At 41.3% G+C, this 25,605-nt stretch overlaps 1 protein-coding gene across 3 annotated transcripts in view; it reads right to left on the reverse strand.

Moving 5' to 3' along the window:
* CTNND2 (catenin delta 2) overlaps window positions 1-25,605 on the reverse strand; it is a 434,854-nt gene that overhangs the window by 366,344 nt on the left and 42,905 nt on the right. For all 3 annotated transcript variants that reach the window (XM_065874257.1, XM_065874256.1, XM_065874255.1), the window contains 2 exons: window positions 14,118-14,312; window positions 1,874-2,129 (listed from right to left, as the gene is read on the reverse strand). In XM_065874257.1, coding sequence (XP_065730329.1) covers window positions 1,874-2,129; window positions 14,118-14,312 — 451 coding nt within the window. The remainder of the gene's footprint in view (window positions 1-1,873; window positions 2,130-14,117; window positions 14,313-25,605) is intronic.

Genomic DNA, 25,605 nt, shown 5'->3' on the forward strand with positions numbered 1-25,605 from the left:
AACTTAAAAAGATAATAGCCATGATACACTGAAAGAAGAAAAAAGGCTATAAAAGTGACAGTAACATAAAATGAGAAGGCTATGCCATTTAATAAAATAAAATGCATTTAATACACAGCATAAAATAAAGAAGCGAAGCTGTAGCTAGAGAAACATAAATTTGGGTTCCTATCAAGCCAAATTCCCCTAATATGAAATTTTAAAACCTTTCCACTGAAGATTAAACGCTTAGCCTCAATTTAAGTATGCAATGTTCAATAAAGCAATGCCAATCCAATTATGTATTTTTCTATTTAGCATTTCCTAAGAGTTTACTTCTATTTCTACATGTTTTCAATAGCATGTCTAGAAAAATTATTTTAAAATAGAGAGTGTTGGGGGAGGGATGGATTGGGAGTTTGGGGTTAGCAGATGCAAACTATTATATATAGAATGGATAAACAACAAGACACTACTGTAGAGCACAGGGAACTATATTCAATATCCTGGGATAAACCATAATGGAAAATAGTATAAAAAAGAATACATATATATGTATAACAGAATCACTTTGCTGTACAGCAGAAACTAACACAACATTGTAAATCAACTATACTTCAATTAAAAAAATAATAAATATTGAATAAAGAAAGAAAGAAATAGAGAATGTTGAGGTGTTGTTATCTGAAGAACATTCTACCCACACATGCCAAGAATACTGAAGGATCTGGGGCAGATTTCAGGACCAAGACAACAGAGATCCCTGTTTCGACTGAAAATCTAGAGAAGCAGGATGCCGGACAATGTAAGTATAAGAATTCTTCTTATTTCTAGTAGTTAACAGTGAGCACTTATTACAATTCACCTTTACAATGGACGTTCTACCACATATAATATTTAACATAAACCCTCCAAGCAGGTTTGAATTGTGCTAAAGAAGCTATCTCAAAGAATACCAAATGGCCCCATTCTGCCTTTTATGTATGTAGAAGTGATTTCTTTTTACAAAAGAATCTATGCAAACCCCTCAATATAGTATACATGCACTTGTGTGCTCTATCAGAGAAAATACCCAAAAATTCCTTGAGATGAATTTTACCGCCAGATTCAAGTCACATGCCCCGTTACAAAGACATACCAGGAATCTGATATATCTATAGTATTCACAGATGCAGATATATATTTATGGGGCTCTGCATAAATCAAATGCCTATGAATAAAACATCATTTAACTCTACAGGAATTCAATTCCAATTTCAGAAGTAGAGTATCACTAAATCCCTCACCACTGTTGAAAAAAGAAAGCAAAAAAGAAACACTTCTCAATAATAATTTCTTTAATATATTATATTCAAGTTTTTAATCAATGTCCAATCAACTTCAGCCTAATGTTTATTTTCAGACACAAAAATGAAGGTAATAAGGGTTTTCTAAATGTCCAATTTTTAGTATAACCTGGTAGGTGTGCCACTTTCCACTCCGATGGATGGAAACATACAGCGCGACAAAGCATGCTTCCACTGAGACAAGAAAATACCTAGACCACAGTATTTGAAGTCAAACGATATAACCCCCCAATCCTCCATTTCTACTGCATGAAAAAAAACTGTTCAACATCTCATCAAATAGCTGAAACCTTCAAGCACCTACAAATGTTCTGATCAAAAGATCGTCTTTGCTGTTGAACCAAGAAGATACTCGGGATCCATGATCGATACCAATATTCCAAATCAAACAGAAGATTGATTATAAAACCCAACCGAAGTCAACACTTTCATACTCAGCCAGTGACATGGAGGCAATAACGCGACGCAAAAAGAAATCATGTAGTAACAAGGCCTGGTTTGAAAACCTCTTTAGCAGTGATTGGGAAGAGAAAAAGGTTGGTACCCACCTGGGATCTTTCTGAATGCTATCGATGGACGGGGATCTGGCCAAGGTGCCTTCGGGAGGGAGGGCAGGGCCGGATTTGCTGTATGGAGACTCGACGGAAGGACAATACTGCAGCTGCCGGTACGGGTCCGCGTAGCTGGAGGCTGGGCCGGCGGCGTAGCTGGCCCTCTGGAAGGTGGCCACGGCAGCGCTCTGCGGGCCATGCTGGCTGCCTGTGCGCTGCAAGGGGACGGAGTCGACACCGGGGGAAGACGGGGCTAGGACAGGAAAGTAGGGACAAAGTAAAAAATTGAGGACCTGCTCACAGAAACGGTTAACCAGGTCTAGGCAGGGGGGAAAATTACACACATACAAAAACAAAAAAAACAAGGGTTTGAAAGAATAAAAAAAAAAATTCTGTCATATTTGAACTAACACATTCGATGTTACCCATTAAAGTGATAATTAGCATGCTATTTCAGGAATAAACCTTTCCACTCTAGGGCGAAAACGCATCTGCGGTGTGTTTGCAGCTTACCAACCTCCACGAGGTTTGTTAATCGGAAATGTAAACTGTGCGGAGCTAAAACCCAGAAGAAATGTAAGGAGCATCTTCTAAGGAATCATGTACAGTGACTTCTTTACTGTTTAGGTTGAGAAAACTCAGAAAGTGCTCGCTCAGGTGATGTTACGTTAATTCTATTCAGGGTGTGGAAGAAATTTAGTAATGTGGTTAATTTCTCCTAAATAAAAGAAAATAAGGCAACGTGAGAGGATGTGTATGCATGGGGGTGGAGGTGGACACAGGTCCATAGTTAGTACTCGAGCATTAAAAGCAGGACTGTCCTAGTTCTTGTAAAGTTTAACAAACACCCACAGGAGTTTTATATGCCTCTTTCTCAAGTTGAGCTGTCATAGTAACAAATACATTTGGTGAAGGGTGGGCACGGGAGAGGAGATGAAGACCTGTCCAACTGCAACACAAACAAAATAAGAAGCTGACTTGGCTTTTCCAGAAGTATTTGCATCTTTTCAATACGCTAAATTGTTTGGAGAAGATTTGACACCAGTTACTAAAATTGGTTTGACTATTTCCAAACTGAATTTCAGTTTTTTGTTTCCTTCCTGGGTTCTTTGGAGTTTGTTTCCTGTCATTATTTTTATCTGGTTCTCAAAAATACTTGACGTCTAAGGTTTAGTTGACATATAAAATGAAAATAGCATCTTCCATATTAATAGAATGCGACCTGTTATTAATTGTTGTGATATTTAGCCATGATCAATATTAGATAGCACCTTTACTTTCTAGCATTGTAGATCGGAATATATCCCCAATACAGCCAGTGTCTAGATAAGGCCTTTTACCATGCAAGCTCTACGTGGAATTAGTTTCCGATTACGAATCACACCCCACAACTCGGACTTTCTGAGAGCTTCATAGTGGATGGTGATAGAGCTTATTTTATCCTCTCTCTCATTAGAAGACATATGTGAAATCAAATACAAAAGAAATTATGTCACATTGAGGAAACAATGTTAATGTTAAAAGTTAAGGATATCCTGTCGAAATGACAAAAAGTTTCAAAGTGAACTGGAGAAACATATCCTAATATGAGAGCTGATTTTAACAGAGTTCAGGGCTTCTCATTCCAATGAACTTTTAACACTTAATCTTATAATAACCAAAATTAGGAGACTAGGCACTGTGACATGGTGAAGACCAGAAAAATATTTAAGAAAACTTTCTAAACAAAAAGTGCAGATTTTCCCAGAAGAGCAGTATTTTGAAATGATGAGGGCTGCCCTGATGGATTAAGTTTCAAAGTCATTGGATTAGACTAATAAACATTAAGTTCACAACCAGAAAATCTGTCTTACGTCTTTAGGCAATTTATGGAGCATTTAGATTGTCTCCAAAATTTTACAAGCATGTCTAATTAAAATTCATGTTTTAAAATTTATGAACAATGTGCTTTATGTCATGGGGACAGGGGTTAAATTCAGGCCAGGCATAACCATGCTCTTGGAAGAACAAATGCAAAGAGGTAAACAAAATTTCATTTTCTAGAAGAGTTGTGAAAAGCCAGCCAGCAAATCAAGGGCAAACGGGGAAAACTAACTATAACCTGACATTTTTCAGATAAATGCATGTTTTCCATTCAGGAACTAAATATCTGCACTTAAGCTTGCTGAAAAGGGTTACTAATATCAGAAAAAAATCCTTTTCTATGCAAAATTATTTGCTATCAGTACATTAGATATAGCGATTAACAGGAAGGGAGGGCAAAATGGCAGAGATCAGGATTTAATAATGAAACGTGAAGAAACACTCTTGTTAAAAAAATGATAATATATTGGGTTTCCCTGGTGGCGCAGCGGTTGAGAGTCCGCCTGCCATGACCCGGTCCGGGAGGATCCCACATGCCGCGGAGCGGCTGGGCCCGTGAGCCATGGCCGCTGAGCCTGCGCGCCCGGAGCCTGTGCTCCGCAACGGGAGAGGCCACAACAGTGAGAGGCCCGCGTGCCGCAAAAAAAAAAAAAGACAAAATAGGTAAGGGAAACAAGCTAACTAGCCACACCAGAAACTCTCAAAGGACTATAAATTTAAAAAGAATAGAGACTTCCCTGGTGGTCCAGTGGTTAGGACTCCACCCTTCCAATGCAGGGAGCACAGGTTTGATCCTGGTCGGGGAACTAAGATCTTGCAAGCCACGTGGCACGGCCAGGAAAAAGGGGGAAAAAAAAAAAGCATTAAAAAAAAAAAAGAATATAGTATAACGAGGAGTTTAAGAAAAGCAATCCCTTGGGCCTCCCTGGTGGCGCAGTGGTTGAGAGTCCCCCTGCCAATGCAGGGAACGTGGGTTCGTGCCCTGGTCCGGGAAGATCCCACATGCCGCGGAGCAGCTAGGCCCGTGAGCCATGGCCGCTGAGCCTGCACATCCGGAGCCTGTGCTCCACAACGGGAGAGGCCACAGCAGTGAGAGGCCCGCGTACCGCAAAAAAAAAGAAAACAAACAAACAAAAAAAAACAAAGCGAGTGGACTATGAAATTTAAGACGGGTAAACAACTTCCAGAAAGATCATATTTGAAAAAAAAAAAATCGCAATCACATTTCTGTCACTTGACAAATGGCCTTTCAGAAGTATCATTCCTGAAGCCATAAGTTTCAACTTTTTTAGGTCACAATAAATAGAGTACCCGATGAGAATTTCAAAATATAAAATTAGAACTCAAACTGATACTGTCAAATTCAAATAAATTAGAGACTGATCAACGCAAGGAAAATAATGCAAAGTAGCAATACAAATGGGGAGAAAAATACACTATTTTAAAGGGTAGGTTATATGATCATATAGAAGAAAATGCATGAGAAACGAAGAGATCTCAAACTAGCCATCGGTAATGTAACAATGTAATACTTTCTATTTTTTTAAGCATGAGGTAAAAGACTGATTTCAACACGTTAAAACTGATTTCTCCCTTTTTGCCTTGCCTGTTCAGACTGCGGTGTGTTTGATGCAGACTGTGGCTCTCTATTAATACAGATAAGCCGATACCTCTCACACGATTAAAAGACTTTTCTTTAACACAAATTTTCCCTTAATTTCTGTCCTGTTATACTCGGTTGGCCAAAAAGTACGTTCGGGTTGTTTATAAGATGGTACGGAGGAACCCGAAATGACGTTATGGCCTACGTTTTCTCTCATTTGAGTTTTAGAGCTCAGTTGACCAAATCACCCACCTTGGAGGATTACTCTATTCAACTGAACTTTCTTATGGCAAACATTTGAAGTAAAAGGTGCTTTATCAGCTCTGTAAACACTCCTCTCTCTTTTCACCTGCTCTGCAAACAGCCCCTTCTCCCCTCAATAAGCTCTTCCAACTCAATGAATCACACTGCTGGTCTCCTTGGGGAGAGTTTAAAAGTAGCCTCTTCAGCAGTTGACCTGATACTTCGCCTTTTCACGCTGCTCATGAAATTATCTGTTTTCCGAAGAGCTACACAAATGAAGGTCTAGTGCGTAAAGGGGGAAAAAAAATAGATGTTTTATGTGTTGTATTTTGTTTGAAAGAAGGGAAGGGAGATCCTTTTTAATAAAAGCAAACATTCTATTTTGATGAGGATAGATGGTTACATGCATTATTTACTGACAATGGAAAAAAAGGAGAACAGAATAAAATACAAGACTCTGGCACATGAAGAAACTTGGGAGATGGAATATAAAGTAGGGTTCAACAGAAGAAAGAAAAAACATTTATTTTTGTTTTCATATTATTTATCTTTGCTTTTATATATATTTGTACATAGAGAGATATGAAAACATAAAATACTTTTACACATGTTATAAAATACAAAGTAAGCAAACAATAAGCTGATTAAATAGCATTCCTTCTGCAAGCTCAGAAAATAAAAATGGCTTAGGTGACAATGGATCCAAAAACATGGCCTATATACCTTTAAAGTTATTACTTAAATAATAACAACTCTATCATTTCAGGGATGAGGAACCTTCACCACCCAATCCACTATATTCTCAATAGTATTATCATCTAGAACTGAATTATACATGTCTTCCAATTTTCTGCACTCTGCACAGGTTGATCCAAGCTGAGCTCAATGGAAAAATATTCAAGGGTAAATTTAACATAATCTTTTAACTTCATATGTCATTATTTTTGTGGGGGGGAGGCATTTAATGCAGGCTTATTATTAGTGTTGATGTTGATTACTGGTGTTGATGTTGCTGTTTCTAAATTTTATCGACTGTTCCACCAGCAAACACTCTGTTCTCCTTCAGCCGTAATTACTTTGTATTTACACCATTTTAGGTGAATTGATATAGGTAAGCATCTGGAAGCTCTTCTTGGTTTTAAGATGATATTTATCACTGGGCTCATTAAAAATTTCCAGTTGGGTAATCATGCGCCCCTGACTTTTTAGATTTAAAAGAGGTAAAAATTTTAACTAAGAGGTTACGGAGGATCTAATTTGACTTACTCCAGTGGGAAGCAATCATTTTTACAATTTGAAGTAACAGCCTTTAATAAGTAATAAACTGTTAATATTACATCTTTTGTGGACTCAAAAGATGAATTTCATTGAAAATGTTATTTATATTTTATTGAAGAATAGCAATAAAATTTTATGAATGTGAAGGTTCTATGTCATCCCTCTATAACTTTACGAAGTATTGACTCTTACTGCAGAAAGTTAAGTTTTTTAAAAAATGCTTTCTCCATATGCGCAAATATTTTCATCCCATTCTTATTTCTTGTTATGTTGCAATATTTGTCAACCTCCTAAGGATATTTAGCAGGTTTTTTCCTTGCAGCGTACCTACGCTAATTCATTCTTTATTAGAAGCTGACACATTCATCACAGAAAGCTTGTTTTCTCCACTCAGGATCACATTTATTCGAAAGGAAATGCATGTGACTATCAACCCAGCCGATGTTGGCCATTTTTGCTAGTTTAGAAAGATGTGTTTGGGGGGTTGTCAGAGTCAAGTATTTACGTTCATCAAAGGACTCCTAAGTTGACAGTCATTGATATGTTTGAGCTTGAAATAAAAATCTGTGTCATCTTGATAGACTTTAGCATGAGCAAATCCATGAGAGTCACACGTTCTTTGTCTGGCCGTGTTCCTTATTATATAAGCTCTGTTTGGACAAGGCTTATCCCGGACAAAAGGTATATTCTATTTAAACCGACGCCCAGATTAAAAGTGTGCCTCTTTAAATTTTCATTGTGCAAGAAGTAAAGACTCAGACGTTGGGTGGATGGTCCTGGAAGAGCAGGTGGGGATATTAGCTCTACTGCCCCACTCACTGCTCAGTGGCCTGGTCTTCTGCTGCAGCCACAGCATCCTGTCTCCTTGCGCAGGGAGACAGCACGGATGCATCTGATAAGAGGGTCCCCTCTGGGGAGCCCTGTTGAGTGGCGACCACTACGGATTCAGGAAGTGACCCTTTTATGTTCTCTCATGCTGCTGGATATATGGGGCCACCATGCTGGCTCCTGTCTCAGTCCTGTCCTGGTGCCCCTAGGGGCAGCTTCTCTACTGTCTCTGCCACCCTACAAAGTCACAGCTGGGCCCAGGGAGGCTGGGGTGGTCATCCTCCAAGCCTGCTCCCTTCTGCTGGGACAGAGTGGGGGAAAAGGTCTGTGGTTCTTGTTGCCAACTAAAAGCTGGTACTTGCCACCTGCCTCTACAGGGATGAAATCACAAGCTGCTGCGACCGCTGACCTTCAACACCCCCTGAAAGGAGTTCGGGGTGGAGATGAGGAATGCTGCCCTCTGTGCTCTGGGTAAAACTGGCAGAACAGGTCTTCAGGTAGTTAGATACTTTCAGGGGAAGATTTTATGAGCCCACTTCCTGCATCTCCTCATATCTAGAAAAGCACTAAAATCATTAACGGTGACGTCTGCTCCTGGTGACTAGCAGAAACCTTCTGCAAAAAATATGTGCTTGATTGCATGTATTCCCCCTTCACCAAAATCACATCTATACTGACCTTCCCCCCTACCTCTTTGGACCAGTTCCTCAGAGCTATCTGAGATGCTGTCTCCCAGGCTATAGTCCTCATTTTGCCCCAAATAAAACAACTCACACCTCTCACGTTGTGCCTTTTTTTTTTTTCAGTTGACATTGTCCAGCACTGGCTGGGGTACCCAAGCAGGAAGGGTCAGAGCTAGGTCTGGGGTGCAGGCAGAAGACCCTCTTCAGACCATGCTCCCTGACACAGCCATGGCCCACAGAGTGCTGGCCCAGCTGAATAAAATCCGATTGATTTCTTGTGTCTGAGTTGTGAACCCTGTTGTATGTTTTACCATCCACCACCCTGGAGTGGGAGAGGGGAGAAGTGGGATTTGTCAACCCAGATTCTCTAACACGCACACAAATGTATACAAATGCATGTACGTAAGGCTCTGACATTATGGTTAGGAAGCTTTTTGGTTTGGGAAAGGCTCGAGGACCTTTTTGAACACCCAAAGGTAGACTGTGCTTCTTGTCTGAATCGGGATCTAAGTCAGTCTTCATAATAAAGTAACAAGGGTGAGAGGGTAACTATGGCGGCCAAGACGGAGGGATGGAAAAAAGATGGTGGTAGGTTGGGTATAGGGGGAGAAGCTAACTGAGAAATCGCCTTTGGAGGGGAAGTTTAGGGAGCTTCAATCTGTCTCATCTTCGAGGACTACAGCTGTTTCCTGCTCTTCTCGGTATAGTCATCTCGGTGTATCTCTCAGCTCTAGCACAATCTATAACTCAGGATGGCCTTAGTGGTGTTTGGAAAGGGAGGCCCAGGGATGGGGTCAGCATGGGCCTGAACAGGGATGGGAGAGAAGAGTGGCCACGGGAGATAATGCCCGGGACCCTGAGGCAGGTGGAAGCAGAGCTGAAGCACTGAGCGACCAAGAGTGGGTACTATTCCACAGCCCCACTCCCTGCTGAGAAACTAAAGGATGACCTGGGAGAGCGGCAGGAATCGTATATAGTGCAATCTTGAGTTACATGTTATCTAGGAAAGAAACGACAGTATGTTGTTCTGTGCTTTTTTTTTTTTTTTACAGTTAAGGTCATTTTAATTTTGCAATTGTATAAAGAGGAGGGGAGTGTTTTTTCCCAGTCTTTCCTGTGAGAGGAAAATACATATTAGTAAGTAAAATTATTTCAGTTTAGTTGAATTTGTGCCAAATCTAAGCAAGTGAGTCAGGCATCCAAGAAACTAATTTGAATGGCTGACCTTTCAAAGGAGTTACTTTTGAGCCTCTGAGTCCAGTGTCACCAGTTGAGGGATGTCCTTTTCTCTTTTGTAATGATCCTGCTTGCTTAATTTTGAATATGTTCTATTTTTTTGGTGCTTTTCTTAATACTCTGTCTTCATTTTTGTCTGGAATATTCATTTAGCCTTTAATATATTACCTTCCTTTACCAGTTATTTTGTCCTATTTTAGGTCCTTCTCTGAAACTAAAATGAGCATGTGTGAAGACAAAGTTGGTTTAAGCTTCTTTGGACCTGAAGCCCATCGAGCACGTGCTTTGTTTTCAACACAGGACACAGGAAATCCTCACGCTCTCTAGATGAAAATGGGTATATATTTATTTTTATAGTTATTTATTTATTTTTGCAGTACGCGGGCCTCTCACTGCTGTGGCCTCTCCCGTTGTGGAGCACAGGCTCCGGACGCGCAGGCTCAGCGGCCATGGCTCACGGGCCCAGCCACTCCGCGGCATGTGGGATCCTCCCGGACCGGGGCACGAACCCGTGTCCCCTGCATCGGCAGGCGGACTCTCAACCACTGTGCCAACAGAGAAGCCCTTTATTTTGTTTTTGAATGATGATTTTTACAAATGCAGGGTCAACCAAGATGACTGTTAAGAGCCCAGGTCCCAGGGCAAAACTGCCTGGGTGTGAAGCTTTAAAGACTGGCTCCATACCACCTGTGTGACCTTGGGCAGATTACTCAACATCTCTGTGCCTCAGTATTCTGATTCGTAAAGTGAGCATCAAAATAGCATCTCTTTCATAGGGCGGTTCTGAGGATTAGTAAATACGTTCAAAGCATTGAGAACCATGGCTGAAAGTGGCAGACATGTTATATGCTTTGTCATCCTGTCTCACCTGCTTGATGCTATGGCACCACCTAGTAATTGCCAAATTGTTAAGGCCAATACACTTGACTTCACTCCCAAGTGGGGATTCCCTCAAGTGCAGCAGGTGGCCTTCAATTCCCCTGCCCCACTCTCCTGGAAGTATCCTCTGGAAATGCTCTACAGATGGAACTGAAGGACCTCCGGCCAGTGGCCTTACTTCACAGCAGAGAGGTAAGGCTGAAGAGCTGCCTTGGCCACCCATCTGAGCCAAAAGCCAGTGACCCCGGAACAGTTCAGGTCTAACAGGCCTCGTAAGAACCTGTCCTCTTCTCCCAAGGAATTAGGGTATTTGCTCTGACTCTGGACGCTTCTTAAAAGTCTGTACCAGTGGTGGCACGAAGTGTGGGGTGTGTATAGCACAGAGGATGTGAAAAATAACCCTCTGGTTATAGAAAAGCAATCTTTTTTTTTTTTACTTTATTTTTTTGGTTGCACCGCATGGCTTGTGGGATCTTAGCTCCCCGATCAGGGATCGAACCGGGGCCCCCGACAGTGAGAGCATGGTGTCCTAACCACTGGACCGCCAGGGAATTCCTGGGAAAGCAATCTTAAAATGTTTCTTTATTGAAGTTTAATCTTGCCTTTACTAGATATAATTTAATACTATTGTATAATATGTATGCAATTTATAAGTGAGAGATATATACCCGTATTAAAAGCATTTTCTCAAACATGTGGGTTCTGATAGAGACAGTTCCTGGAGGTGCAGGGTTAGCTGGGAAAGGGTAAGGACTTGAAATGAATCCAGGATAGAAATAGGGAGTAACCTGAGCAGGGGTGAGGGAGAGAGGGCTTGTGGCTTTATGCTTAGGAGCTGGAGAGGTGGCTTCTCCCCACCTGTCCCCAAGAGACCACTCATGGACTTCTGTAAATTTCCATAGTGTTGTGGAAATCAGCATATTTCCTCAAAAGTGCCTCAAGTTCAAAGATGCGGGCAGGAAGTGTGTCTTGGGCATCTGGATGGCACACCTCAACAGATCTCGGCCAGGACAGAGGTTACTATTAGTGGGAAAGGGCTGGACAAACAGATTGTCCCCTCTGAAGCACTCAGAGGACACTCCTGCCTTCTCTCACAGGAGAGATAGGAGAAAAACACTCATTTATTCATTCAGCCTGGTTCTCCACTGATGGCTTAGAATGGGGGTCAGCAAACTTCTGTAAAGTGCCAGTAAGTAAGTATTCTCAGCTTAACCAACCATATGGTCTCTGTCACTATTCAACTGGGCTGCTGCAGGGTGACAGCAACTACAGATGATCTGGAAACAAAAGGGTGGGGCTGTATTCCAATAAATGTTTATGGACTCGGCAATTTGGATTTCATATGACTTTTACATATCCCCAAATATTATCCATCTTTTGACTGCAAACCATTTAAAAATGTGATAATCGTTTTTAACACGCAAGTACTACTACCACAGGTGACGAGCTGGATTTAGACTGTGAGCCATCGTTTGCCAACCCTTGGCTTAGAGAAAACACTACTTTTGTTGTCGTCATTGTTTTTTGTTGTTGTTGTTAAGTGTGAACATCAGTCCTGTTCCTTAATTTGAGATCGATGAATGAAATATTTTTTTTCCTATTGTAGCTAATTTTTCATTAAACCTCCAGAAGTTTATCAACGAGAGCTAATTCTAAAAGCCTATGAATATGGAACAGAGAATCAACATAATCCCTTTTGTTGTCAGTTTTTCTTCAAGTTAGATATTGAATGTCACCGAGATTGTTATCTTTGTCTTTTATAAGGAGTGGGTGGAAATAAAATTACCCTAGTTAATAATATGCAACAAGCTAAATGTTAAAATAGCCCAGCCTCAGACTGGAGTAGATTTAGCAGGCTGAAGGTGAGAGAAACTCTGACAGAAGAATAAATGGGTATTCTTTCTACCTAAACTAAGATATGTACTATTAACACTGGATGGCATTTATAACGTCAAGAGTAAAATCAAGGAGTATTTTGTGCTTTTCTTCCTATGATGCAGTGAAATACTGAAATGTAAATATCAATAATCAGCTAGAAAAGCAACGTAGCTTGCCTGGATTTCAAAACATATAAGTTAGTATCACAATGAAGTTTAACAAAATTGCTATGATCTACTTCTTGGGAACTGGAAGTTACAACAGTCTGAAGATGAAGTGCCCGGTGCCAAGGCCTGGACCAGAGCTTCCGCATCCCCATACCTCGGCCCCTGCCCGGGATGATAATGTGTATCATTAGAAATGAAGGAGACAGCTCTACTGTCTGCAAACCGGCAGTATAATGTTTTCTAAGCTAACTTAGCCATGGGAGGCTTTAGAGGAAGTGCAATTCTCAGTATCTTCTTAATGATATTGATTTTACAGTTAAGATAAGTATGCTCTAGCACATTTAATCATGACATTTGACCAGTTATTTTGCAAATGGCTTCATGTTCTGGAAAACACTTGTCCTTCTTCACATGGCCTAAGGCTGTGTCAAGTTAAAATATATATTTAATCCAGGAAAGCTATACAGTTGAACGAACCATATGCAATTGCCAATAACTGACTTTTCAGAAATAATTTCATAGGATTCAACCTAATAGTGTGCATGAAATAAATTCTCAGTTGGCTTTACAAAATATGCTACATTTTTTAGTAAATATGCTTCCTTCCCACCAAGCTTGCCAAACAGGTAGACTGTGTCATTAAAAAAAAACACAGCGGGCTTCCCTGGTGGCGCAGTGGTTGAGAGTCTGCCTGCTGATGCAGGGGACACAGGTTCGTGCCCCGGTCTGGGAAGATCCCACATGCCGCAGAGCGGCTGGGCCTGTGAGCCATGGCCACTGAGCCTGCGCGTCCGGAGCCTGTGCTCCGCAACGGGAGAGGCCGCAACAGTGAGAGGCCCGCATACTGCAAAAAAAAAAAAAAAAGAAAAAAAAAAAAAACACAGCATGAGGCATATGCCTTTATATGTCCTGTACAGTGACTGTGCTTTCCTAAAGTAGTTATATTCATTAAATACGTTAATAGTGATGTACAAAAAATTGGTACTGCTTCCTTCGATTTGCCTGTGTGACAAAATGAGCTGACAACCCCCCTGTACTTATTTCATTTACAATCTACTCAGGGAGCTAAAGTGGAGTCATATTTGGTTTCTATCCTCATCACAAACATTAACGAGAGAAGCAGGTATATCATAATGCTTCTGAGGAAACAGGACATACACGCACGCGCACACACACACACACACACACACACACACACACACACCCCTTTCACAAGGGAGTGTTCTTTAAGCTTCCAAGCAGGCCCACCCCTCTGTGGACAGGCCCCCCTAAGTGGACAAGCCACCTCTGTGGACAGGCCCCACTCTGTGGACAAGCCACCCCTCTGTGGACAGACCCCCGTCTGTGGACAGGCCCCCGTCTGTGGACAAGCCTGTGGACAGGCCACTCCACTGTGGACAGGCCCACCCTCTGTGGACAGGCCCGCCCCTTTGTGGACAGGCCCACCCCTCTGTGGACAGGCCCGCCCTCTGTGGACAGGCCCACCCTCTGTGGACAGGCCCGCCCTCTGTGGACAGGCCCACCCTCTGTGGACAGGCCCGCCCTCTGTGGACAGGTCCCCCACCGGGGTCCTGAATACACACCTGTGCTCGTGCGGTACGTGCCCGTGTGTGCTGGCGGCAGAGGGTCCCCCTGGCTCTGGCTGAGACTCCTCATGGGGGGCTTCTGATAGACGCGGTCTTCATAGATGGGGTCTATGTGGTGCTCTGGGGACTGCAGGGCTCGCAGCTCCGGGCCCAGGTGGCCGTGCTGGCTGCTGTATGAGGCCCGGGACCCAGCTGAAAGGAATGGACAAGGAGACAGTAAGACCCAACTGACATTCAAACAGAACTTGTTTTAACCAAGACATATTTGAATCTGGGGGGGCAGGAATGTTGAACTCTGCAGAAAATCAGATGAACGGCAGGAAGAGGTTAAGCTGATCAGCTTATCTGCATCACCCAGCTGCCTTGCTTTGCGCCCAAACCTGATCTCTGTATAAGGATGATAATGATTCTGAGATAAATGCCCATTGAACAGGGCCAGTGAAACAGCATCTTTCCCAGCCTAACGAATGTAACAGGTTTCCTCATTAAAGAGATCAGTCAGACTGAAGTCAAACCTAAAAAACTTATTATCCCTTAGTCCTTGCACCTGAAATTTTACGACAGGCATTCTTATTTAAAACGATGAGCAAATGCATAAGCCGTGGTGGCAAGCCATCTTGATGTTGTTCCTGAAAAATGGACGAGAATTTGTTCTCTCATCAGCAGTTTTTCCCTGGACAATGAATGAACCAAAATGTTCGGACTTACAGTAGTCTAACTCCCTGAGAGAAGCAGATTTTAAAGAAAAAGGTTTTCAAGTTACGTTTTCCTTTACTCTTACCCTCCAAATGGAAGGATCTGCGTTTAGTCTACCTTCCTCTGAAACAGTTCAAATGGTTGCCACAAACTGGTTTAATTTATAAATCGAGGCTACATAGCATTTGCCTGTAGTGGTCGTAAATCCTTATTTGTGTCTTTTTTTTTTTTCTTTTCTTTCTTGCACTGTATAGGAAGAGGTGTGGCTTTGAAGCAGTGCTGTGGGACAGGGAATCTCTGCGCAAGAGGAAACACTCTCATGAGGGTTAAGAGCTTGAGTTGACACACGAAAAAGAAGATGTTGACTGAGAGCGAATATTTCGTCCGAGGGAAAGCCAGAGTCACAGGAGTAGACATGCCAGGAGAATCATCTCCATGGGGACAGATGGAGTGGAGGACATCTAGGGACAGTGAAGGGGCATCAAGGAGAGACGGTTATCTAACAATGGTGAGTACAGGACACACACAAAACCCAAACAAGGCTACAGATGATTTTAGCAAAGACCCTTCAGCTAACTCTCCAACGCTAATAACCCGCATGGCACGCTGGGATTTAACTGTCAACTGCCTTTGAATCGTCCCAACTGGGAGCCCTCCATTCCAGCTTAAAGTTAGAGGGAGTTGCAATTCCTTGATTTTGGTAGTGTTTGTGGACACTTCTCCCTCTGTCCTGTTGCTTTCCGGCCTTCACCGGTGGCCACCTTAAAGCCAACATCTTCAGTGCTCAGTGATTGGGCTGCTTCCTCAGAATGATCTAACCCCAAAGATTTTGATATTCTTGTCTAGTATATTTGAGGACAAAGCCATGCAAAAGTTTTGAAATTGCCAACAGATAAATGTTTTACTGGTTTATTTTACACAGGCTGCTTTATATTTAAATCAACAGAATAGAGCAATTCTGAAGGAGTGGGGGCAGTGCTAAGACTTCTATGAATTCGGTCTGGATAACAAACACTGAATGCTTTGAGGAAGGGAAGGGAATCAAGTGGGCAAGTTCCTTACCTTTCCCTTTGCTAGTAATTAAATAAGTTCTGATTTAGAGAGCGTTCAGATGAGTGATAGATTCAAAATAACTGTTTTACATAATTAGGTTCATTGCATCTGATTTATCAAATGCCAACATCACACTGAATATTATCACATGCTTATATCTTCCAGGAATCTATTTAAGTACGATACGCCTTGAGTTCCTGCTGTCAGTTCTTTCTACCTCTGAAGGTTTTGATAATATTGCCAAGGACTTACAAGTGTAAAAAACAAGGAAACAGTCATTACATCCAAATGTCATATAGTTAAATAAAAGTTATCCATCCCTGGTAGATTTAGAGATGTAACTTTATCACCATTCCTTGGTTCTAAGCAGCTAAAAATATCCAACAATGAACAGTAAAAGGACCTGCTGATCTTTTAAGTGGCGACATGAGCTGAGGGTATGTGTGAAAATCCTCTTCTTATAAGCATTTACTGGGCATTAGGAAATTTTTATTAGTATCATAAATCAGAAATTAATGGCCAAGGAGCAAGAATCTTAAGATAAAGCCTACCTCTGTGGATATCAGAATTTCTATGTGCTGGTATTCAGAAAAATGCAATAGTACAATTATTAAATATTTGAAGAGTATACTACACTTTTTTATTAGCATGCTTTTGACAGAACTGTAAGTTCACAGTATTTCCCTGTGGAGACACTTGTACAAAATACCTTTGCATGTTTATGCATTATGCATAGAGCTAAGGCATTTTAAACCAAGCATTGTTTGCACTTCTTTTATCCACTGTGGTCAGGTTTTAGTTGCTCGTGGCTGGGTGGGCACAGTTAATGGGAAGAGAGACAGAACTAGGAGAAAAAAGAGGGGCAAGGAATTAAAGGCTAAAAGTGCAACTTCTGGAATTCATGCCCTCTACCACTCTTGCAAGAAAGAACATATCAGGCCCCTACTAACAAGGCCTGTTTTATTTTGGGCAATTTCAAGAAAAAAATAATCTCATACAACCTCTTCTCCAAATAGGCTCCAAAATTTCATGAGATGGTGTATACATTTGCTGATTCAATGAAAATACACTTTTCTTGATACACGCACCCTAGTGTTCATTGCAGCACTATTTACAATAGCCAGGACATGGAAGCAACCTAAATGTCCATCAACAGAGGAATGGATAAAGAAGATGTGGTGTATATATACAATAGAATATAACTCAGCCATAAAAAGGAATGAAATTGTGCCCTTTGAAGAGACGTGGATGGACCTAGATACTGTCATACAGAATGAAGTAAGTCAGAAAGAGAAAAGCAAATATCGTATATTAACACATATATGTAGAATCTAAAAAAATGGTATAGATGAACTTATTTGCAAAGCAGAAGTAGAGACACAGACGTAGAGAACAAACATATGGTCACCAAGGGGGGAAGTTGGGGGTGGGATGAATTGGGAGACTGGGATTGACATATATCCATTACTATGTATAAAACAGATAACTAATGAGAACTGACTGTATAACACAGGGAACTCTACTCAGTGCCTGTGGTGACCTAAATGGGAAGGAAATCCAAGGAAGAGGGGGTATATGTATCCATGTGGCTGATTCACTTTGCTACACAGCAGACACTAACACAACGTTGTAAAGCAACTATACCCCAATTTAAAAACAAGAAAAAAAAAAAGAAAATACACTTTTCTTTAGTAGTAATTTTCTTTTACCATCTAGTTCTATTTGACAGTGAGTTCTCAGCGTTAACACTGGACTCAAAACACCACTAGTAAACATCTGCATCTTTGCCAGAAACTGGAACAATGTTAACAAGAAAAATTGCTGGAGAAACTCTGACTTCATTAAAATGTCACAGATGTCCAGGTCAATTATGTTGGTGGAGAACAATTCTGAGAGCCTCACCTGGACCAAGCTGAGGGCTCAGAACAGCAGTGTGACAAAGGGCAATGGAAACATGGATGGGTCCAAGAGAAAAGGGAAAGCAGAACCCATGGACCAGCCCAACCGCATCAACTGGTCCCCCGCCATTGCAGACCCAAGTCATGTAAGTATAATACCTGTGTCCAGAATTTATGACCAATTTCTGCCACAACGCTTACAGCATCCAATGTTAACCTTTCAATGCTATCATATGCTTTTACTCGTCCTACTTCTCCTCTTCAGAAGACAAAGTTTGGGTCTAGAGAGCCCAGGCCCTGGCAGTGTTCATATATATAGTATGTTTCTGAAATCAATGGGTTTTAAGACTCACATCTGAAGCATGAATGCTCAGCTTACAGGCTAAGAGAGGTTGTGATCCAGGAGGGCTGAAGGGTAGTGTAACAACCACATGGGTGCTCTGTGCAGGCCAGGCCCTCCTGCAGGTCCAGGAGCCCTGGAGGACTGGGAAGAACCTGCAAATTGATGTAGGAACAGGCTTGAGACATTTGCTGCACAAGAGCTACCATGTGTCCTAGGACCTCAGTCACTGGCCCACTGCAGCTAGGGCTGACTTGGAAGGATGTTCAGATGGCTCAGAACAGGTCACTCCTGGCCACTCAGCTGTGGTGCTGGTAATGGGAGGTGAGAGGAAAGGTTCAGTTCTGTGGCAGAGATGTGTAACCAAGCAGGACCCTATGGGGTCTTCCTGGGACAGACCCCTCCCCCCATGTCCTCTGCTGTAGCTCCTCTCTGAAGTACCTTGATAACAGTATCTGATGTACGCTTCCTGAGTTGTTTTACAGATGCTAAAACCACCACCAAATAGAAGAAATTAACTACTGGATGACCGTGAGCCCCGAGACCTACAGATGCCTAAGGATTGATAATGTTAACTGTCCTGTTACCTCACCATCAACCAATCAGAGAACTGTGCACAATCACATACCCTGTGACCCCCTCCCTCACCTGGCTTTTAAAAATGCTTTGCTGAAACCCTTCAGGGAGTTCGGGGTATCTTGAGCACAAGCCACCCATTCTCCTTGCTTGGCCTTGGCCCTGCAATAAACCTTTCTCTGATCCAATCATTGACGTTTGGGTTTGTCTCACTGTGCGTCGGGCACAGGAACTTGCATTGGGTAACAGATGGAGATATGGGCTCCAGGGGCTCAGAGGGCAGACTGGACCCTGGGGAGTAGAGGGGCCTAGACCTGGGACATCCCCTGGAGCTCTGTAGGTACCTTCACTCCAGCACCACCACTTACAAGAGCAACTCCTACACAGAAGTGTAAGCAGGTAGGTTAGGGAGTCCCTGGAGAAAGAGAACCAAGAATGGCTTTCTTGACAGAAGAGAACCCATTTTGGTCTAAGCCATTTTGTGATCTACGCCTGGCTACAGTGCTTGCCGTTGAACAGATCTCAGTAATTAGTGATCTTAAGGGAGGGGATGCAGAAACAAGGGAGGAGCATTCAAGAAACAACAGTGCAGCCTTGGGGCAGGGTCCTGGTTCCTTAAGGGATATACATAACAATATACCTTTGAGTTCTGCAGAAACTAAAACCCTCACTCCCGGTAGAGGATGGAAGGATGATGCTGACCTTCCTGACTTCAATCAGCTAAAGCTTGGCCTCTGTCAACCTGTGCCCCAATTCTATGCTGAATTCTCCTCTGCTCAAGCCCCCTCATGAATATGCATGAACCCTTAGCTTAAAACGTCCCCAATTTTGCTGTTTGGGGAGACTCTGCTTTGGCAAAGATCCCCTGTGTTCTCCTTATTCGCTGCAAGTAATAAATCTTTCCTCTCCCTGCTCTTTGGCTTGGTTGTGGCTATTGGCTCAACACCCACCAAGAAGTGAACCCAGTTTTCGGGGAACAGAAGCTTGAAAGCATGGCTGCCCCTCCAATTCTGCACACAAAAGGGGGCCTTAGGAGCACAGACGTATAATGTCCAACAGTTTGAAGTAAACTCAAATAGCATCTAAAGTAGTAATTCTACTGCTCTTTTCTTGTGTCATTTTTTTCCCAAACAAACTGAAATAGGGAGACATGATTTGGGCTCCAGATCTGTGTTTAACCAGCTGGGCAAATCAAGGCAAGTCATTGAACCTCTCTGAGCCCTGGTTACCTCTAGTGTAAAAATACAAATAATAGTTTGTGTTTGTATGACATGGCATTGTGGGAGGATCAAGGTCAGAGAAATCTGTGTGAAGGGCTCTGCAATTGATAAAGCAGCGTAAACATAGGTATTCTCACGTCACTCGATCTTAGAATCAAGAAATTGTTATCTCATGAAAATACATCTTTTGATTCTAAAACACAATCAAACACTGTAAGTTAAACTATCAAAATATCAAAAACAATTTAAGAGATTTAATTGTGAAATATTATAAATGGAAAAAAGCTGATAATTTTGTGAAATATTATTGGAAAATGTAAATTTTAAGGTTTTATTTTTTCTTAAAAAATTAATGTTGCTTTTTAATGGATAATTGTAAAGAATGAAGGAATGAATGAAGTTCAAAGGGAAAGAAATATTGAAAAAACCAAGAGAAGGTGAAATCCTTTTTAGAAAGGGATATGGCATAAATTAAACTTGCTGAGCGAAGATAGCAAACATCTGCTGATCCAGAAGGAAGCCAGCGATGGACCTGCAGGGAGTTCTTGACATGGAAAATAATTACAAAGCTGAAAGGGCAAAGTATCCTCACTGCATTGCTCGTCTCACGCCTCCACCCCACAGAGAGAGAATCCAACAGGCTCTGTTCCATTTGACCAGCAATAGGAAACACTTCTAGACTGATTTGCAAATAAATTTCTACTTGCTAGATTTTACCTAGAGCGTTCACCCGTGCCAGTTAATCCATATTGATTGATACGTTCACTCATTTAACACATATTTTCTGAGTGAGCAACTTCTAGGAGTTTTGGACACCACGATGCTTAAGCCTCACAAGGTCCCTGGCCTTGAAAATAAATCAGTCATCACATTTAGAGATAAAGGTACTGAAGGAAAATAAAGGAGGGTGGGGAGGGTAGACAGTGTCGGAGGGTATACTGTTTTCATGTGGTGGTCAATAAAGTTCTTTATGAGGATCTGACATTTCAGCAGCAGACTACTTAAGGGAGCCATGCTGGAGGGAGATCCATGTGTTTCTCAGATAGAGGGGACCAGAAGTGAGAGCAAAGGCCCTCTGTTGGAGAGTCAATTCAGAATACTTACAGAAGTGACCACCATATTGTCTTTTAAAAGAAATGCCAGTTAGTATATGAACTCTTTATAAGTTCATACCACAACTGATTATAAAAACTGAACAGATATTTTTTAACTCACAATTTCACAATCACAGTAACCACATTTTCAGCAAAAGGATTTGAAATATTCAACAGGAGATCACACATAAGGAACTCATGAGAACTGCATGACCAAAGATTCAGCTCAAATACATATATATATATATATATATATGTGTGTGTGTGTGTGTGTGTGTGTGTGTATGTATACACACATACATACATATATATACACACACATACATACATACATATATTTGCATTTGAATTTTCATTCCTTAGAATATGATTAGTTCTCAAATCTTCATTTCTTACTTGCAGAATCATCTGCGAGACTTTGAAGCACTGATTCCCGAACACAACCCCCAAAAGATTCCAACTCAGTCCATCTAAGCGTGGAGCGGCGAGGTGCATTTAATGGGCACCCCATATGCCTCATCACTCTACTACAGGAATCACCCTGACAGCCTCCCTGTCCCAGATAAATCAAAGAGAGAGGAGACAGGCATATCCGAAAAAAATCAGTATCTAATGTGTTACAACCCTCAATTTACCATTTCTTGCTTTCTTCAAATAATATCATTTACTACCACATTATGCCAATTACTTTACTGAACAGAACGAAACAAATTCATTCTGTTTTTCACTGGGACCCATTCACATTCTCTTATTTCTATACTATACAATTTCTGGCTCTCTAATTCAATGTGAATTCACTTGCTTTTGCAAAGAAACAATGTTTGCAGGTTTTCATTTGGAAATATCAATATTAGGTTCTTAAGGACACGCTGCCATTGACCTGTTCTCTTCAAATTTGGGAGCCAGTTTCACATACTCATTTGCAAAGAAATGGAAGAACCTAAATGACATACCGGTCAGTGGACCAGAGCAAGCTGACTCGATGAGTTTGTGACCAGGTGGCAGAGCTGAGTACTTTCATTTCTGAGATAAAGAGCTGTCTTCAGAAGAAGAGCTATAACCTTCTTGCGCTATGAAGTAAAGTCCAAAGTAAAATCTAAGAATTCAGGGTTTTTTAAAAAAAATTCTGTGTGCAATCAGCTCATGCATTGCTATTTATTAGTGAAACCACATCTTTGAAGGGCAAAATAGGACTTTTATAGAGACACATAGAGCCTGGAATAAAAGCAGATTTCCCCTCGCAAATCCCCACTGCACCTCTTCCTTGCTGAATGCTCTGATTTCAGGGTATGTTCCCTGCAGATATGTTGGCATCACTAGGCGACGTGGCCAAGCAGCATGGCCTGTGTAGGCAGAACGCCTTCCCTCTGTGAGAGTTTATGGCTTTGAACTAGGTATTTTGTGGACTTTGAACTTCTTAAAAAGTCTGGCTTGATATTTGTTATCATTAAACTCCTGGGAGAAAAATGACCTCAGCAAAAGCACTTTCAGAAATACAAAAGGTCACATAATTTTGGTAACTTTTTAATATCATAAATGGGTTCTAAGTAAATTGCCAAGAGATGCAAATATTACACCTTAGATGTAAGAAATGCTCGCCATGATACTTACTTGATGTATTCTTGCTTTTTGCTTTTTGACACAAATCAAAATTCCAAAATCTACTTCCTACTCCTATGCCAATTCACATATTAATTTCAGTATTTAAAGGACCCTCAAATATTTCCTGTGTATCTTGAGTCAAGTCCATGCACTAAATTTCATTTGCAAATGATCATCATTCATTGAATTAGTTTGACATCTTATCTCATATTGTTATAAATGTTAAAATATATGGACACATTTCCTATACTATAGGCTACGAGCCATATTTGTTTGGAAGGGAGATTATTCATTTGTATTCAGTGGTAAAATTGTACTGAAGCTTAATAACTTCAATGTAACAAACATGCCATCTGATGATATAAAATGATTCTATGATAAGTCTGTTTTGGAAAGCAAAAAATGTCCTCCTGTTCCATCTTTTTCATAAATCCTAGCTTTTTCCTATATTTTGCCAACGTAATACAGCTTTGCTGCTATCACGAAGAACTTGAACGCTCACACGGTCTCTGACAGTGAATAAACGCAGAAGCATTTGCTTCTGTAATTTTCTTGATAAAGTTTCCAATACAACTTATTGTAATTACGACACTTTACCTCACCTTTTACCAAATGAATACTGTCATCTATTGGGGCTCAAATATTTTACAGTGAGAATAATTTAAAGGCCAAAATCCCTGGTCAGGACGCAGCAGTAAGTATGCCCCTGTGATCTTATCTCCTTGTCTTTCCTCTCTAACCACAAGCATTTCTTCCCAAGCTGTTAGAAAAATAGGCTTCTTTTGTTCAATTCCTTTTGTGACAGGCAGGAATGCACAAAGTGATGAGACAGTGGTAATGAAGCATGAGTAATGTGGAGTCTGACATCTTTGCATTCTTAGGATGGACCATTTCCATTTTTATTTTCAGTCCAGGGTCATGTGGCTCCCTGCCCACACTGAACTGGATGATGTTCTGTGTCAACTCACACATAGCTCCAAGTAAAGAGCCTGTGCAAACCTACTTGTCTAAGATGGTACTAGTACTAGTGAAACACACAAGACAGACAGTGGTGGTTTGGCGCCCGTCTGTTTTTGGTTTCTTATCTCAGGGTAGGTAGAGAGTAGCTCTGAGTGGACTAGCTGTGTGTTTCAGTATTTCTCAAAATGTCACGGGCATATGAGTCCCCTGATTAACATTCAGGTTCTGACTCAACAGGTTTGGGGGGCCTGAGGTCCTGCATTTTTAACAAGGTCTTGGGCAATCTTGGTGTTGCTGGTCCACAGACCACCCTTTGAGAAGCCAGGACTTACTGATTTAGCTATGGATGTATACCTTGGCTGCTAGACGTTTTCAACTTTGGCATCCTTCTGGAGCCCTGGAGATAGTCTCATATCCACACAGATACTCTTCTTCATCAACAAGGTGGATAAAACTCAACGAGTGTCATTTTCTCTCTCCACAGATGCTTCTCAATACCCCATCAGTGCAACGTTCCAACAGTACATCTGGAGTCTGGCTCCCAGACCCAATCGCTAGGGACAATTAAGAATCTTTGCAAGAAAAGAATCCAGGACAAGGTGTTTCTGACCCATCTTTTTTGTTATATCGAGATGCAAAGACAGACTTCGGCTGGGAGGGATGGGAAATCTTCATTCTGCTTTCCAAAGAGCTAACTGCTGTGGGGACTAGAGCTCAGTGTTCATTTTTGTGCATGTGGTTTCTGCCCATCAAAGGGCACAGAGGAAATTCTCAATGTACGGATAAAGAGAAGGGTTGTATCAGGCAAAAGTAAGCTAAGGTATGCAATTTTCTTCATAAATTGCTTTAAATATCTTGAAAAATATCTGAACTGAGATGTTCTGCATCTCAGCATCTTAAACAGAGGACTTTTACTCATATTGTACTAGATATACCATAGATAGATGTATACATTCCTTTTCAAAAATTTGATATTTATCTGATAAAACGCAAACTTCAAATGTATTCTCCCTGTATCATTTTTCTACTGCTTTCTATGTTTCACCAATACCCACGGAATGGCGTTAGTGATAATTGCAGAAGCAAAAGACACCATTAACTCTCAACATAATTTTGGGGGGAAAAATGGCAAATAAGCTGTTTCATAGATTAGTCATTCTCTATATTTACATTTTATAATTTCTGTATATCAACACTTTTATTAGAGTTTTATCACTTTACTCAACAAAATACTTGGCATACAAAAAAAGGGTTTGAGAGGGGAGGAATTCTGCTGTGTAATAAACAGTTCCGAGGACTAAAATTCTTCCTTGATTCTTTTCCGGTAAAAGCTTTAATATGTGTATGTGTGTGTTTTAGAATCCAGTTAGTCACTGAATTACACATGAGTAATTACTATTTGAATACAAGTTATATTAAAACATTAACTCCCTGATAAATGCACGATTGATGAGACCTATTAATTCTCCCACCCATTTTTTTTGGTCAGTTACGTTATCCAAAGAAGTTACTACTAACCACCCATTGCTATGGTACAGTAGTGATGTTACCGGTGCTTTCCTAGTACAGAAATTTGTATTGATTCTTCCAGTGCAGAACAAATACTACATATGCTAGAAGACTGTCAAGGTGAAGGGTCTGTTTGTGGCAGTGTCAACCACAATCAGCTACTGACTCAGCCACAGAAGGGACTGTGGCATGATCTGATTCTAACCAGCTGAGCTTATGACCTAAATGAATACATGTGTGTGCGCGCACGCGCGTATGTGTGCGCTTATCTCCTGGGGAAGTTTTGACCCCTTTCATATGTTGCCAGTCCATTCAAGGAGAGCTAGGGTTGAAGCCAGAAACACCAAGGAATGCAGGCAGGTATCAGTCCAGATCAGGACGGGCTCCCCCTCTTTAATAGCATGGCACCCGTGGGCCCAGGCACCATCCAGGAACCCAGACAGGAAAAATCAATGCTATCAAGTATGTGTGAAGATATTTACAAGCAAATAGAAATTCGAAGCGCTGCTCAAGTCCTCTGGGTCAGGACCATTAGTG

Source organism: Phocoena phocoena, chromosome 3, assembly GCF_963924675.1.
Source record: "Phocoena phocoena chromosome 3, mPhoPho1.1, whole genome shotgun sequence".
In the NCBI taxonomy this organism is placed as follows: domain Eukaryota; kingdom Metazoa; phylum Chordata; class Mammalia; order Artiodactyla; family Phocoenidae; genus Phocoena; species Phocoena phocoena.